Source organism: Nomia melanderi, chromosome 7 (assembly GCF_051020985.1).
Source record: "Nomia melanderi isolate GNS246 chromosome 7, iyNomMela1, whole genome shotgun sequence".
NCBI classification, from domain to species: domain Eukaryota; kingdom Metazoa; phylum Arthropoda; class Insecta; order Hymenoptera; family Halictidae; genus Nomia; species Nomia melanderi.
Genome location: NC_135005.1, coordinates 8,289,210 through 8,306,487, shown reverse-complemented (window position 1 = coordinate 8,306,487; position 17,278 = coordinate 8,289,210). Strand labels below are relative to the sequence as shown.

At 34.5% G+C, this 17,278-nt stretch overlaps 1 protein-coding gene across 7 annotated transcripts; it reads left to right on the top strand.

The window, feature by feature from the left end:
- The first annotated feature begins 54 nt into the window (after nt 1-54).
- SCaMC (Short Calcium-binding Mitochondrial Carrier) lies at nt 55-16,584 on the top strand. 7 transcript variants are annotated; one of them, XM_076369091.1, is made up of 10 exons: nt 58-320; nt 444-808; nt 1,649-1,775; nt 2,852-2,939; nt 3,168-3,279; nt 12,954-13,112; nt 13,824-14,081; nt 14,658-14,825; nt 14,899-15,153; nt 15,253-16,584. In XM_076369091.1, exons 2-10 carry the CDS (start codon nt 617-619, stop codon nt 15,325-15,327), a joined length of 1,434 nt encoding a protein of 477 aa, XP_076225206.1. In that variant the 5' UTR covers nt 58-320; nt 444-616; the 3' UTR covers nt 15,328-16,584. The 7 variants fall into 7 exon arrangements, with proteins under 7 accessions (XP_076225207.1, XP_076225206.1, XP_076225211.1 ...); XM_076369092.1 differs by lacking the exon at nt 13,824-14,081 and having other exon boundaries at nt 55-320; XM_076369096.1 differs by lacking the exons at nt 58-320; nt 444-808; nt 1,649-1,775; nt 2,852-2,939; nt 3,168-3,279 and adding an exon at nt 4,556-5,391.
- Nucleotides 16,585-17,278: the final 694 nt, after the last annotated feature.

The following is a 17,278-nucleotide window of genomic DNA, read 5'->3' as shown; positions in this document are numbered from 1 at the left end:
ATTACACGCGACTCACACGCCTCTGCTCGATCGATAAGGTCGTTACCAACACGCATTTTTAGGATACTCCAGCGACACTGGACTTAGTTGTGCGCATACGTTTGTACTAGGTTTTAAGTGTAAGCGAAAGGTAGCACGGTTCGGTGTTGTGCATTGAGTATACGGTCGATTTGGGTGGATTTGTACGGAAGAGAAGGGTGTGGAGTTTCGTATGGTTTATTCGCAGTCGACCTTGGTCTGCGTCGTGGCTGTATTATTCTATATAAAAACGCGTGAATTCCAACAGCGTGACGACTTATACACAGGATTACGTTTGTTCGGTAAGTAGAAAGAAGCGTGCGTGTTATTAGGGGAAATCAATGTGTACCGCTAGTGAGCCACGTGTGTGGTGCAGATATGAGTTCACTCGTAAGCTTGTTTAACGATCGGAACGTTGCGTACAGTGATCGTTGTATGAAGATTCGGCAAGTGGTTCCTGAGACCTGTGGTATCAAGAAATAGGAAAGAAACGAGGGAGAAAATAACGGTGACGCGCGTGTGCGTTCCGTATGTGTGCGTGAATACCGTGTGCGGAGGAGCCTTCGACGATTTGGGCAGTATAGGAGGTGACAGAAGCATGCCTGGCAATCGAGGAAGTACCGTGCACGGCGTAATGCCACCGCATTATTTGCACGAGTTGCCGGCCGAGGACGAGAAACGGCTCGAAAAGATATTCCAGAAATTGGATTTAGACGGGAACGGGAAAATCGACGTAAAGGATTTATCGAAAGCGCTCCGCGAGGTCGGAGTAGATAAATACTATGCCGAGGTAAGCATAATTTAAAAGTTCCCGATAACTGTGCGTCGATGTAGGCGCCAACGCACGATCGAACCTCATAATGCAGAGATTGCATGTGACTTTCACGCTCAAGACGCATTAGTCAGGAAACAGCGACCAACGATTATTTCTGTATTATTTTATACGTGTTTACTTGATTTTACTAAATGTAGTTCCGTACATTTCAATCGAATTTTCTTTGAAGCCATTGCATATTCAAAATTAGGTTATTCGTTCTATGGAGACGCGTGTACGCATGCACATCATTAATTGCACACTGCAGATATTACATGAAATTAGGAACCTACATTTTTTTTCAAATAACTTAACGAATTTCGAAGCATATTTATAAGTTTCTGATCAATAAAATATTCGTAATATAAATAAAGAATTATCATACAGTAGTTTTACGCTTAAATACTGAATTTTGTAGTTTAATTACATATAATTACATATAATTTGTTTCGGTTCAATTTACGCGTATTAGTTATTGTTATAATAAAAGTTATTGATAACGTGTCGATTTTGAATCGGGTTTGAAGTTATCTTTATACTTTGGAACTAGATTTATACGTCGTTTACGTTTCATAATTAATTTTATTTACACGGTTTCACCATGACTAATAAACATACTTGTATTGTTCTTAAAGAACGTAATAAGAAGATAAATTTTATTGTTCTAATTCTAATTAATAACGAACTTGAATTTTTACTCAAACATTTTATCGAAAGGTTTTCAGAATTTGTTACAGCTGCGTTATTTGTTTTAATTGCGATAAGCTGAAACTGAAATCCTTCATTCTTAAATGACGATAAATTGCTCTTTTCCAGAAATTCTTGGCCAGATCGGATAGCACCAAAAGTGGAGATATAAGTCTCGCTGAATTTATACATTATGTCCGCGAGCATGAAAAAAACTTGCGCCTGCAATTCTCTCATCTTGATAAAAATAAAGACGGTTGGTATATTTAAAGAAATAGTGTTATGGAAATATATCCTTATCAAAAATATAATATAGTATTTTAATTTCTAATTTGTTTTATTACTTTATCACTTTTGTGATTTTTCTGAATAAAATTAAGTGAAGTCAATTAAGTAAAATATAGACAGTAAGCGTTTATTTTGTGTTTTATTATGTTTAAATTAAAATAGTTTTGTATGACAGAGTATGGGTTTTAATTGATTCGAACGATTTGTCGATAGTTAATATGAAGATATACTGAGTAAGCTAGTTCCTGTTCCATTGTTTGAAAATTAATTTGTACAAAATTATAACTGATATATTAATTATTATTACTTATTGATTATTATTATTATTTATTAATTAATAATTTGTATATTATACATTATTTAATATAGAGATATAGATAGATGCCAGTACAATTTTTCCATAGAAATATAGACTGAGTCCGCTTAGTCTTCCACTTTAAGTCATTCGAAACTTCTTCGAGGGATTAATCATTCCTTCATAGTAACGCATCTATGATCTTGAACTCGTCTCAACTCGTAGTCGCAGAAAGTTTGACTAGTGGAGCGTCATTATCTACCGTGTGTTCCGGATAAGCATCACCCGTCGCGTCATTGTACGTAACAGCAGATAATGATGTCCGCGATCCGAGGGTTAAGGCCGCTTCAAGGTCACATTATGTTTCATTAAATTTTCGATGCGATCTCATTCTCATGCAACATCAGTTTGAACGGTTTTTGAATTTCATCAATCAAAAAATTCGAATTTTATTTGAATTATTTCGAAAGTACAATGTGGAAGGGGGAAAAAGGCAATGTTTTAACCATTTTAATAATGTTTATTAATATTTAACAATATTGTAAGAATTTCACAACCTCATTAAAAACATTTTGTCTTTCTCTTTATAAATGATGTTCACAATATTTGCTTCATGTTGCGAAAATCCAATTATCATTGTCGTCATAGTTACTTTTTGTTTATTCCGATGTCAACATGTTACCGACTATTACGCTGTTTACTATTCCTTTTATAGTTGTCGCGTTACCACGTGTACTTTGTTTTTACAGGAAAAATCGACTTGGAAGAATTGATAAAATCATTCGAAGAGTTGGGAATAAAAATGGACTTCGACGAGGCAAAAAAATTGCTCCAAAGGTATATTTTCTTCCTTTTATTTATTTTTGTCACTTGTGTTCGTATAGACTTGTGTCACTCGAACTGCATAGTGCTTTGCCAACAGTGGCACGAGATATCAGAGTTTGCGTACGGGGATCGATACTCTTTTTTTTTATTTATTTATAAATGACTCGAGGTTGAACGTTTTTCGTTTTAAAAATACTTATTTATTATCGATTTCCATTGCTTATATTATCCAATTTGTAGAATGGACAAAGATGGAAGTCTTACTATTAGTTTCAATGAGTGGCGAGATTTTCTACTTTACGCCCCGAGTTCCGATCTACTTGGACTTATCGAGTACTGGCATCATACGAATGTAAGTATTCCTATTATTGATGTAATTAATTATATTAGAAAGTAGTGAAGCCCGGGTAGAGAATAGTGTGAAGTAAATTTTTCAGTTCTTTTCTTTTAATCCCCCCAAACTTTTTTCAAATACGTATATATCACTTTATATGAAACAATACACAAAGGACAATCCTAAAAGCTTATATTAATTCTATTAACTAATGAATCAAACATCTCGCATACGATAGCGTCTATTAAATATACGTATAATTAAATCATCCCAGACCCTTACATAAAGACTAAACTCTGTACCGTGCGTCATATAATAGAGATAAAATTGTCGACAAAAGACCAATAATTTATTTATTTGTTTATTTATTTATTTATTTATTTATTTATTTAATAAATTATTGCGACGGAGTTTTCGTAGTTTCTTTTTTCTTCATGGTCCTCATTACATCTAAAATTGTATATGTAAATTATGCACAGATGTTGAATGAACCATTTGGATAATGTTGAGTGAAACATCATTTGAAATAGTAAAGTATTTATGTTATTAATAAATATTATTTTTAATGGAGCTTTATTCTCAATTATTTCGGTCTGACTTAAATTTTGATGAGAATTTTATCTAACGCCAATAACGATAGTTGAACTAAAATTAAATTTATTTTGCCAAATATCAATTTACTTCCATTGCCAAAGAGATATTTTATGTATATTATCCATTATAAATGAAAAGCTTGCAGAGCGAATGCCGGGTCAAGTATGACCCGTAGTAAACCTATATTATTAAATCTAAATAATAATAATAATATTGAAACATTACTTTATCTAAACTCTACCATATACAACAGTTTTAAAGGACATTTGAAATTCTTGTTTTATTATTTATTTTATCCAGTGCAGCATTTGAACAAAGCGAAACAAAGTTCTACATTCATCCCTTGTTAGTGTAACACAAACGCAGCAACGCAAATGGTTCTGTGCATCTGCTTGCTGTATAGCCATTGTACGATGAACTCGTGGTTGTAGTTTGCATGTGTACAAGTGACGAGAGAGATCGAGTCAATCCCGGGCTTACGATTGGTCGACAAACGGGGGCTCGACCGGAGGTGTGACGTGTGGCTGTCATTTGAAATGACCTTGATAATCTCTCCCAGCTGTTTCCATTACCTTTCCCCGCTACCATAGACCGTCGGTCTATCCTCGTCGATTCGCCTGGTCGCGCAGACGCAATAGGGGCACGCTCGCTTTATGCGCATGCGTCATCAAGCCTATATTTTTTTTCTCATCTAACACGACCACCTACCCTCGCATAGTGGTCGAAAGGGTTGCAAATCGAGCGATACGCTGTCTAAAGATCCAATTCGATTTCTGAAATTTAGTCAAACTATTCCTACTAACGAGAGTGATTTTGAAACCGTACATTCCAATAATATTTTTCGATTCGATTTTGCCAACTGTTCACGGGACATAGGCATAACGCTCGCAACATTAGGAAACAATGTTACGCAAATTTGTCAGTATTGACAGACGCATGTCCTCGCGCTTGTCTAACATTGAAAGTGATATCGGAAAGGAAATAATGTGAATCGTCGGCATTCACGATTTTGTATGTGTCACTCGTTATCGGACAAGGATAAATCAATTATAACGCATCTGACGCAAAATTGCATTAATTCGACCTTCTTTGTTTTATCGCTAGACCAAATGTTACCGTGCAACTTGCATATTATTTTTTCCGTTCTTTTTTCAATGTCAAGAAAATGAGTAATACTACCGAAGCATATACATACATATTTCTATGTACACATAAGAAAACATGCGGACTAATGATTTAAAAATCATTTTCCCACGAACGAGTTAACTAGTAACATTTTCTAGTTTGAGCTTAATCATGAGCAGCGGGTTTTCTTAAGGTGGCGAAATATCTCTCAGCGTTTCGTCAGCCATGTATGCTAGGTTGTGAGGTCATCGTCTGCCGGGTACAGACCGTCGGTAGTGCTGTACCACAGATCTGGGAGCCCTAGGTCTAGAGACAGCATCTCCACGAAAGTTTGTCGTCGTAAATTTTGACACCTCCCTTGTCGTGCGTGGACCGAGACTTTATGTTCCCTCTAATTAACCATCGAAGCAAGTAAGACATTTACGTTACTTCTATAAGTAGTGTCATGTATAGAAAATTACGTTTGTTCCGCAAAACGTTAACAATTTCTTCGAATTTATCAGTCATGTTGGAAAGAACAAAATTTGTCCATTGTAATGAAAAATTCTGAAAAATAAATTGTACTTTGCCGATCGATCTAATATCAGTTTCTTCAAAGGATGACGAACTTCATAGTTCCGCGGGTATTTACACAATGCAGCTGCTCTAGCATGACTGAAACGGTTTAGACAGTACGCGCTTTGCACACGCAACACATGCACATGCAGACGTTGAGTCAAAAATTAAGCACAGAATTTTTACCTTTTCCTCTTTTTCTCCGCTTTTTTGCACCGAGACCATGTCAAACCCTAAACGAAGATCAGAAATGTATTTCCCGTTTCACAGCTTCCGGGGATAACTGTTACACCATACTTGTTACCAACGGTCGATTTACGAGTCGGAATGGGTTAACTTTCACGGGAAAAGGGGACACGTGGATTACGCATTCTCTTCATACTTGTCGAAGCCCAATTAAAACGTACCCAAGTTCGAACATTTCTCAGTGATCTTTAATCTTTGTGACATCATAGTATCGTAATTGCAAATGTTTACACAGACATGGACGTCTATGTCTGATTTAGAAAAACTGGGATGAGGCAAAAACATGTTCAACGATGCATTGATTATATTCCAAATAATATGCGCATTTTCCTAAACTTTTAACGTAATTTAATTGCTGCACACTTTTTGCGATGAATTTTAAACAGCTGCTTATATCATAAACTCATAAAAGTTTTATAAATTAATCAATTTTATCCTTTAAGTTTTTGTAGGTTCAAAACTGAAATTTTTGTAGGTACATATTTTTCGGAATTAAAATATCGAGTGTCAATCGATGATTGCTTCCTAAATGTTAAAGAAAAAGTCAAAATCGAATACGAAGGAACACAATTTCATAGAAGAGCGGTTTAAAGATTCTGACAGATATGTACGTATTTGCTTTTAATGCTTATAGCTTTGTCTGAGAAAAATCTTGATCGACGCAAAATATTCAGGGAAGATATTCTAATGTCCTTTTTGACGAAATTATTAAACGACAATTTAAGAAAAGGAAAAGAAAAAAGAATTTAGCAAGTCTACGTCGCAAATTCATCGCGCGCGAAAAACGTACAACAGGTACTCCCCTTGATGATATGCGTACTCTGTGACGTGCCTGTAGCATTGCAAGATGATGGTGGGGGCATCCCCGGATAGACGAACCGATATCTTCGTTCCGATTCCCCCACCGTTTCTTCGCGTTCTTCAGTCTCGAGATCGGACTCCGAGCTTTCGAATCGCTGGCTTGTGGCGGGGCTCGTTTTCTCCTATTCGCCGCGCATATGAATCGTCAAATAATTCTCGTTTCTATTCCATTATCCGTTCCCTCCTTTCGTCACGTGTTCTCGAACACAGCTGATTTCGAAGCATTTTTTACGCTGCCGTCGCGCGCTGATTGTTCCGCGACCTAGCCTAATTTTTCCCGAAACGAGAAAACGGGATTTTCTGTGAGAAAGAAAAGAAAAACAGTTCGTGGGGTTTCGCATTTTCGGGAGATGTACACATTGAAAAACCCGGGAATTTTAAAACACGAGAGCATTCCGTCCACCTGCCAGGTTTGCGAGGAATTTCTTCAAGGCTACCATGAACTCCTGCAACGGGTGAGTGTCTCTCACCGATCTGTACCGATGTACCTACCTACGGGCACTGAAGGGGGTAACTAGTCCAAATCTAGCCGAGAATTACACTGCGATTTTAACCTCTACCGCAGACTTAGAATAGCCCTCGAGAGAACGATCTGAACGCAATAAGTTCACCTTTGCTATCCAAGTAACCTTAAATGTCGTTTGGGAATTTTTAAAGAAATTTGAACCGGTCGCACGTGGTGTTTTAAGAACCACTTTCTGGAATAACTTTTGAAGTTGAATACCGAAACGCGCATGGTGTATCAGTACAGTTTCGGTCGGCGGTGTCGATTATAGGTTAGGGAAAGATCGGGCGAAAATATCACGTGGCGTAAGGAGAAAGCGAAAGTTCAGAAGTGTCGTTCCCTATGTATCGCCAATAGTATCTCTGGTGAAATTCTTGCGAAATTTCGTCTGACTGATAAGTGTCATGGATTTGTACAAATAAGAAATAAATATTCATATCGAATATGAATTGTCGGACCGTTACGTGGACGATACCTTCCGAACTAAAATGATACGAAGAAATCTATTGCATTCGTCTATATGCATACATATATAATTTCTTCGAAAAAATTAGTTAACGTGAATAAGCAGTTGATATACGTGAACCGGTAAAAACTGACAGCTGCTAGAGGCGACACGTGTTCGCCAGTGCTTCCGTGTTTAAGTGGATATCATAGGGAACCGTTTTTTCAAGTAGCGTGACATTTAAATGCAGTGTTATAGAATCGCTTTTTAAAGACATTGTTTAATGATCACGAAATTGTACGATGTCGGTGCTTTGCGACCGACACAATGACAAATTACTGCTTAACTTGGTTGTGTAAGGCAATGATTCATCGCGAGCGTAAATTCTCTGTCCCTTCTCCGGTTTGTTCGAGATTGTTCTGCTTCAACATCTCTCTCACTGGAAGCAGTACTTTGCGCGGGAATATTTATAGCGTTCAAAAGAATCAAGTAGTGAAACCTACGAACTTGTATGATAAAATGTAGGAAAATTATAAATGATTGTATTAAGCAAAATAAAAATGAAATATCAGTTTTAAAAACGTATCAACGTAAAGTATTCAACATGAAAAATAAATGGTTATGAATTCATTTATTTTTCTAAGTCAAATTCTATGTAGGTTCTTGTGTTTTCCGTTAAAGTAACTAGCATAGATTTTGAATTTCAGAAATGAAATTGTTTTATTTATACAGACAAGTATTTCATTTATGTGTACAAAATATTATTATATTGTAGTATTCACTATAAATACATGCAATGATATATATGATATAATATGGTATTATAGTTGTAAGCTGTATTCCCTCATTATTAAATTAATGCTATTATGTCAGAAGCACTTACGCAGGGATATTCCGTTATGTCAATGAAATTGCATAATATTCGTTGTTTCCACGTAATCGTATCAAGCACAGATGACTATGTAATGTGTGTGTATGTTTTCGAGATTGTTTGTTCTTCTGCATTTCCGTAGTTCCTAATTGCAAATAAGTCAACTGATAACGCAAGTACATTATACCATACAGTAATTCTTTTTCCATTTGTCTTGAGTAAATAATATTAATTATGAATTTATAAATAACTGTATAATTTAAATATTATTATATAATTTATATTAAGATTAGTTTAGATATTGTAAGCATTATGAAAAAAATCATTAACATTATTAAGTCGGATATGTATGTAGCATTCTTCAATGCGAAATATATATTCCAACCGATGACCGGACGATTGTTATCTGATACTCGACTCGCGATATCGATTTCTTCGTAATTTCTAACCGTGATTATTCCATTACTGTTTTTATCGCATGTAATAGAGTGTTCATACTTTGTCATAGATTGTACAAATTGCAGTTTTAGTAAAAAAAAAAAAAGGAAACAAGTTCTAAGAAACATCGTTAACCTACTTTTTGAAAATCAGGTTACCAAGTAAAGCAAACAAGAATTAGCGGGAATTTCAAATATTTGGACGCTATCTCATATCATTCATTCATTAATCTTATCAATATATCTTTTTCATCTGCGTTTCTGGTGTATCTGGTGATCCCATGAACGTGAATATTTATATTTGAACTTGAAAAACTACGTTTTCAAACAATTAATTTTAATGTCAAGACAATTATTTTAAATCTTCATGACCCGAACTTTAAGTTCTTATTTAAAGTGCCATTTCCATTGAAACAATAAAAATGCTATCTATAAAGATAGCAACTAAAAGTAAAAGTAACGATATGCGAAGGGTGGGTACTGTAGAAATTTCTCTCTAGATTTCAGTTAGTAAATTTTGTTGAACTGTCAAATTTTTCCTCGCACGTCAGTCAGTAAATTTTTGTTATCTATTACTTTCCATCAGTAGATCGATTTTCGTTAATGTTACTAACATCTCTCACTTTCCGCCATTTAACAAGTCCACGCGAAGTAACCGCGTCCATTACCACGTGTGTCGAGTATTTACGTTACAATGTTTGATCCGGGCGAGAATGAACATTCCCAAGAATGTTCTGTTCCTCTCGCTCAACCAGGATGAAAATAATCAGCGTGTCTCGTGACCGGTGCGTCTTTACGTCGGCAGGGAATATTAACCGAATAAAAGCAGATCCGTAGTCGACATTGGGCGAGACACCAAATAGTCTGTTGGCTTGTGGCCCGGCCTAACCAGCAGGAAGCTACCACGTTCGTTCTTTTCAGTCGGTGTTCTTGTTTTATACGATTTGAATTGAACGTTGCATCGGGACGCGATTGTAATCCTCGTTCCACGACAATGGACACCGTGGACATCGACATCGACTTGTTTCTCGCACTTCACCAAGTGAAGTATACGTTCAATTCTTCAAGCTTTGGCTGTCTTCTTTTTCCTCTCTCGCGTTCGCCCGCTTGTGTCTCCCAAGTAGCATAACGGTTAAGGTGAAATAAAGGCGGTTGCAACGAGACACCTTGCTCCTCAGTTTGTTTAGACGGGATCCTATTACATTCCAGTTCGAATACTTTCCGTTCACTTCATTTAACCCTCTGCGGATGAAGATTCTTGAGCACGTTGACTAGCGAATTAGCAGTCATCGAAAACCCATGCATGTTGAAACTATCTTCTTAATGGAACAGACACTGGAAAGTCAAGGTTTTTCACAACGAATGTTATTCTAATCCTCTGGTACCTCGTAAATGCAAGAAAATTTCATTCGCTTGTTATGTCGCCGGGATACACAACTCTTAAATTTATCCAAAAGATTATATCATCCAAATTCGGGTGTCATGGCAGTCAAAGTGTTAAACTGTACATAACCCTCAGGGGATGAAGCAAAACTATATATATAATGATTAAATAACAGAAGAAAGGAAACTGTGCACTGATCTCTCGTTGTTCGACATTTGTTCCCAAAGAATTAATATTGAAACATCATTGCAGTGTATGGTTATTTTAAATATTGGAACGTGTACTTGTTGAATTTTAAATTTCCATCTCGCATTGAACTTGCAAGGCGAGACTGATCGTGCACTTAAAATTATAATCTTCGAGTTTTTTCTCTTTCTTTTACGCGGGAATCTCGACAGTGGCTTGCGTAATCAATCGAAGATGTACAAGGTCGAAATCTAATTCATTGAAACCCGACAATAGATTCGGCTTCCTCCGAGTGATTTCGTTTAACGGTTTTCCTGTGCCGTGAAAATCGAAACCGAAATTCTTCTCGTGGTTCCGATTTTGTTTACTTTAACGTAAAAACCAATTGATTTCGTGTCGCGTTCTCTTTGTGTCAAACAGCCACCGCGTTGTCGCAATTGCGGTGTATTTCGATATGCTCCGTATCCCGGAAATAAAAGACTGAGAATTATTTTTGCGTCGGCACGCATTTAACACGTGATATGTCAATGACTGTATTTACCTTCGTTTAGTTTTATCGAAATACCTAGCATATCCAGACGATAATAAGAAAACGTATTTTTCCATTTTGAGCGCACGATGTAATAGTAATTACACTGTGCTGTTATCGCGAAATCGTTAACAATGAGTTGGAACCACGATAACCATGGTTGCTTACGAAACAATTGAATTTGTTCTTTTTAACCTTAGACTATTCAGGTGTTAGTGAATTTATCGTACATTTTTTTTTATAAAAAAAAGCTGAAATTATACAATTACATAATGCATTTTTTTAAGGTTGCATTTGGTTTTTTGTTTAATAAAAACTTCTATTTTGCTTATTTTTTTCTTTTTGTAAAAGTTAGATTAAAAAAAATATTTCGATTGGTCACCTGACAAAAAAATAATCTGTGATTACGAGATGTGGTTTACTTTCGACGTTTATTTTACCGTTTTACATCGGTGCCAAAATTCCGTTCGAAATTCCATTTCTGGTGATCGTTCGTTGAACGTGTTGGTTGCTGATTTACATAACTTTCACGTATCGGTCGTTTGAAACTTGATCGGTACCAAATGATTTTTTTTTTTTTAATATCACGCGGATGTGTACATATATATATACTTTCATTTATTATGGCGCGCAATTTCTAAATATTGCTATCGGTCTTCCAAAAAGTTCGTATGTTTAATTACTAAGAAAATTACTATTTAATAGATTCTCAAACAAATAAACGCATATAATGAAACAAATTAAATGTATAAATACTTTTATATATTCATTAATTTTTAAATGCTGAAATATTTTTCTGATATAAATCGATTGACCGCAAGGACGTTTATTAAAATTAAAAACATATATCGTTGACGCGTAGAAAAATGTGATTCAACGTTCACGACCATGATAAAACAGTCGAAAATCAGACAAGCATATTTCTCGATGCCTAGCGCGAAAAGTACAGCTGATCGGAGTTCAAGACTTATCTATGACACGTGGTACACGCCGACTACCGGATCGGGCATAGCCAGACTAGCGGCGGTGATTTTAGCATGACCGAAGATGATAACCAGTTAACACTGGCTTCAGGCGCAAGGCAGATAAAGAGACCGGGGAAGCATTTAATTTCCAGATAGGCTGTTCCAACCTGCTCCCTTTTTTAAACTAAAAATTTTGCAAAATGAAGATACAGGTAACCCCCATATAGCGCGGACAGTTGTGCCCATAAAAATCGCGTTATACGAATTGATGTTGTGAAAATCACCAAGACTCGATATAAAACATTATTAATAGCTGGATAGGCTCCAAACATTAAGAAAAACCACATTGCTTTATTAACCATCTACTATTTAATATTAACGTTATTTTAATTAAACAATAATATATTAAAGTTTTATCAATAAATTATTTATTTTTATTGTTTAATTTCTTGCGCATGTAAACAGTATATTTGAACATTAAAATCTTTGTCTTCATCCTAACATTTTATCTTTGTACACTGATCTTATCGATAAATCTATTAGTGTTTGTTTATTTATTTTTTTAAAGGGATCTTTATAAATTTCGTAATATGCAGTAACACGTTTACAAAGTTTATCCTGAACTTTGCACGGTTTGCAAGTAGATACGTCTCGTTGTACAAAGGGTTTCCCCTGAGCTCTTCAATCGTGTTGTACGGGGATTGTCTGTATCTAAATAGCATTCAATACATTTCGTCCGCGTGTACGGACCGATTAATATTCGTTACGGCGGCAAGAAAGAAAAAAAAAACTGTGAGAACAGATCGGATAGGACCAATAAATATATTAAGATACATGAAATATGGCGAAATTCGATTTTTCGCCGTATGGATTTCTTCAGACTCAAGACAGTCGAATTTCTCGGTATAAGAAACCAGCTACGCGGTGTAATCGTAAAATGTATTGCACGTAATTGTATTAATTATATTTCTTTTTACAATGTTTTTCAGTATATGGATATTGGAGAGGACATCGGTGTCCCCGAAGATTTCACGACTACGGAAATGGTCTCTGGAATGTGGTGGCGACACTTAGTGTCCGGTGGCATAGCAGGTGCAGTCTCACGCACATGTACCGCGCCTTTGGATAGGATTAAAGTCTATCTACAGGTGGGTTTTTGAAATAAATATTATTAATGATGTATAAAAAGTGCGATTAACAATGCGGACACTTCTTCGAGATCCTTGTATAAATTTGTTAACGGGATAAAAGCTTTGGTGCACAAATGTTTATACAATTTTAATACTTAAATTAGAATTTAATATTATATATAAATTAAATTTAAATATTCAAATTGTATACGAATTTGTGCACCGAGGGATTTTAACCTATTGCCTCATAATAACGTGTCAGACTTGTGGCAAAGATTTTGAACAAAATTCAAGCATAAATATTATTCGATTCTTTTGAATTTAAATTAAATATTATTCTTCTGTTATCAACTATCATACTTTAGAGCAAAATGGAATATACCTAGAATTTTTCTATTTTTTTTTCAATAAGTTGTTAATGACAAAGTAATTGCACCAATCATAGTTGAGAAGTAAACCAACCATAGGTCAAGGGGTTAAATAAATATTATTACTATTATTATTGTTACTATAACATACTATTGAATGACTAGAAAATTTCGATTTATTGCTCGGTACAAATGAAAACATAATGAAAATTGGCTAGATGATTAATGTCAAAGAAACAGATTATTCGAACAGGTTTCATTGTTAGTTTTAAATACTTGTCACCACCGTAATGTAAACAATGAAATAGAAGTCGATCGTCTACAGCTTTGTTTGCTTTACGAAGAAGAAACACAATTTCAGGTGCATGGAACGCGACACTGCAAAATCATGAGTTGCTTCAGGTACATGCTCCGTGAAGGTGGATTGACTAGCCTGTGGAGAGGGAATGGTATAAATGTACTTAAAATCGGGCCAGAAAGTGCGCTGAAATTCATGGCTTATGAACAAATTAAAAGAGCCATCAAAGCCGACGACGTTCGAGAGCTCGAACTTTATGAACGATTTATGGCAGGATCCTTAGCCGGAGGAATCAGTCAGTCAGCCATATATCCACTCGAGGTATGACATGAGAACGTTAGCAACAGTGCAACGAAGACCACTGACGAAATCATCTCAAAACTTTGATGCTGTTGACTGTTTAACGCCCGATTCATATTTAAGTTTTAAATTAATTGGATTATTACAATTAAAATAGAATATTAAGCAAAATCAAGATTTGTATTTTGTTTTATTATATTGCACGAAACTTATACTTTCATATATATTTTAATAATGTTATAATTAACCTGCGTGACATTTGCAGTCAGTATTTTTTCAATTAATGGTACTCATTAAAGATGCTTTAATTATGCATGAGATTCATAAGCATCATTACTCAAAAATATTTCATCGCTTACAATAATTATAGATGTAAAAGACACTGTTGTGTATTATTTTAGGGTTGTTAGTTACCATTCTTATTCAGTTATATCTGTCAATTTTATGAGTTGAAGTAAATTCAGTCTTTAAGTAGAAAGTTTCATCAGTACTCCTTGGTAATAATAATAGTAATAGTAATAGTAATAGTAATAGTAATAGTAATATAAAAGTATTTTTTATTATCTTACATTGACATTAAGAACTGATATATTTCAGGTACTCAAAACTAGATTCGCCCTTAGAAAAACGGGCGAATTTTCTGGTTTGCTCGATGCAATGAAAAAAATATATAAACAAGGTGGTCTGAAAGCTTTTTACAGAGGTTATATCCCTAATTTAATAGGGATACTTCCATATGCTGGCATTGACTTAGCTGTATATGAAGTAAGTACTTAGAGCTGATCTAAAGTTTAATATGATATTTATTTTAAGTATAATATTTATTTTGTTGCCATAGACATTAAAAAACAGATATTTACGAACACACAATAAAAATGAACAACCACCATTTTGGATATTATTACTGTGTGGAACAGCTTCTAGTACAGCTGGCCAAGTGTGTTCATACCCATTAGCTCTAGTTAGGACACGATTGCAGGCTAATATTGCTCTAGATAAATCTGCCGACACTATGGTTGGTGTTTTTAAAGATATTGTTAGGAAAGAAGGGATTCGAGGATTATATAGGGGTTTAACACCAAATTTCTTGAAGGTATAAAATAATTACTTATAAATGTATGTCGATTATATTTTAAGTCAATTATGATGTCGATTATAATGGTAAAACATCGTTTTTTTTTTTAAATTTTAGGTTGCTCCAGCTGTATCAATTAGCTACATGGTGTACGAAAATATCAGGAGGTTATTAGGCGTCAATATGACGTGATGAATATTTATGTTAGGCGATATTAATTTAATTAAATTATTCTTCAACTATATCTAAAGTTATATAAGCCCTTCGATCATCGGCTAGTGTAATGAGCAATTGAGGCATATTCTGCCCCTTGTTGAACGTAATGTCGCTTATTTATTGTTAACTTGAGGCTTTTTCGATTATTTAAGCGTTCACTATTTCTATTTCTCCCGAACGTACCAATACTGTCGACGTATATCGATTAACACACGTTTGTGAAAAATTTCAACCAAGAGGCTAATTATAATAAAATGGCCAGCATAGGAAATTTGTAATACCTTAATGCAATCGTATATATACTTCGTGTATATATTCGATACATTGCATTAATAATTCAGTCGTACTCCCTGTTATGACTTACATTCATATTTTTTCTTCAAGAAGCAGAATGAATGTGTAGATGGTTAATTTCAAAATAGAAACGATAGTACAAAGATTTTTGGAACAGAAGTATTATGACTTATAATTTCATTTTATTTTTTTATTGAAAAAACAATGGAAACATTACATTTGGTTGTTACAATACGACGAAAATGAAATTTTTCACGCGTAATCTGCAAGATGTTCTAAAAACGATTTAATACATATATACATACATATAAATCGCATTAAACATGATTTTATCAAAATGTAAACAAATGTATTCCTTAACAAATATATTAGAAAATGTTATAAATTGCGAAAACAGGGGGGAATAGGGTTATATTGATACTGTGATATGTACGGTTATAAGCTAAATTGGAAACGTGATTCAGTGCATAACATCGAATTGAAGAAAATTCTTTTAATTTTCGTTAATTGTATTATTTTGTCATACGTTGATAAATAATAGACCCTTCACCACCAGGATGTTATGCTGTGAATCACACTTAGAGAACTGCACGTTTCACTGATCTTTTTTATAGTTCGTATATTAAAACTTGCTCTACGAACGGGCATTAACACCATTAACGCATTACTTGTCACACGTTTGTTCCAATATAATTCATCGTTTAGCTAATGAATTTTGCGAACGAAGTGTGTACATCGTGTATATTATAAATATGTACAGTGACGCTTTATGAAAGTGTATAATCTTGAAATAGTATTTATAATCGCGTCTATTCATTTCTCACTTTAAATAGGAACAATTACGAACGACAAGTGATGGTGGTGATAGTCGATATCTTCATAAAGCATTCTGGATGAACGTAATCTATAATTCGTGGTATTACGTTCATAAAATTAAAAGTACCTTATCACTGTTTTTCATCACTTTTTGTACAGGCAAAAGTATGTTTAAATGCAAAATTATAGAACCCGTGTTTTGGGTAATACAGCATTTACAGTTTAGATTCTTTTGACAAAAAAAAATGTTGTGATTCGAATTGATATTTGGAATAATTTTAAGTTATAGGACAGTCATGATTTTTTCAGAAGAAACATTTTGTAAATAATTCTCATAAATTAAAAGAGCTATAAAAGACTTTTTTATTGGGTCACATAAAAATCAAATATACAACGTTTCACAGTTCTCAGTAAAACTGACATTTATCTCTAATTAAGAAACAATGCGAATTGGTGAAAAATATTTTAGTTTTTCTTATGGCTCGATATTCATGTACACCTAAGACTTTTGTAAAGAATAAACATAATTTATACATTATTGTAAAACAATTTGGTTCCTAAATAGTTGACACTGATTGTTGAATTTGACTGGTGGCAGATGATACATGTTTAATCGCATGTTACAAACGATATTCCTGCCTCTACCTATTATATATATATATATTAATAACATTAATTCCATTTAAGAATATACATAAGATGTGCTTCATATAAAAATAGTCACTTTTTATTGTATACCTATTTACCTACTGTTACAGTCTTATGTCAGTCACCAAAGAATATCTCTTATGATTTGCCAAACAAATATATAATTGTT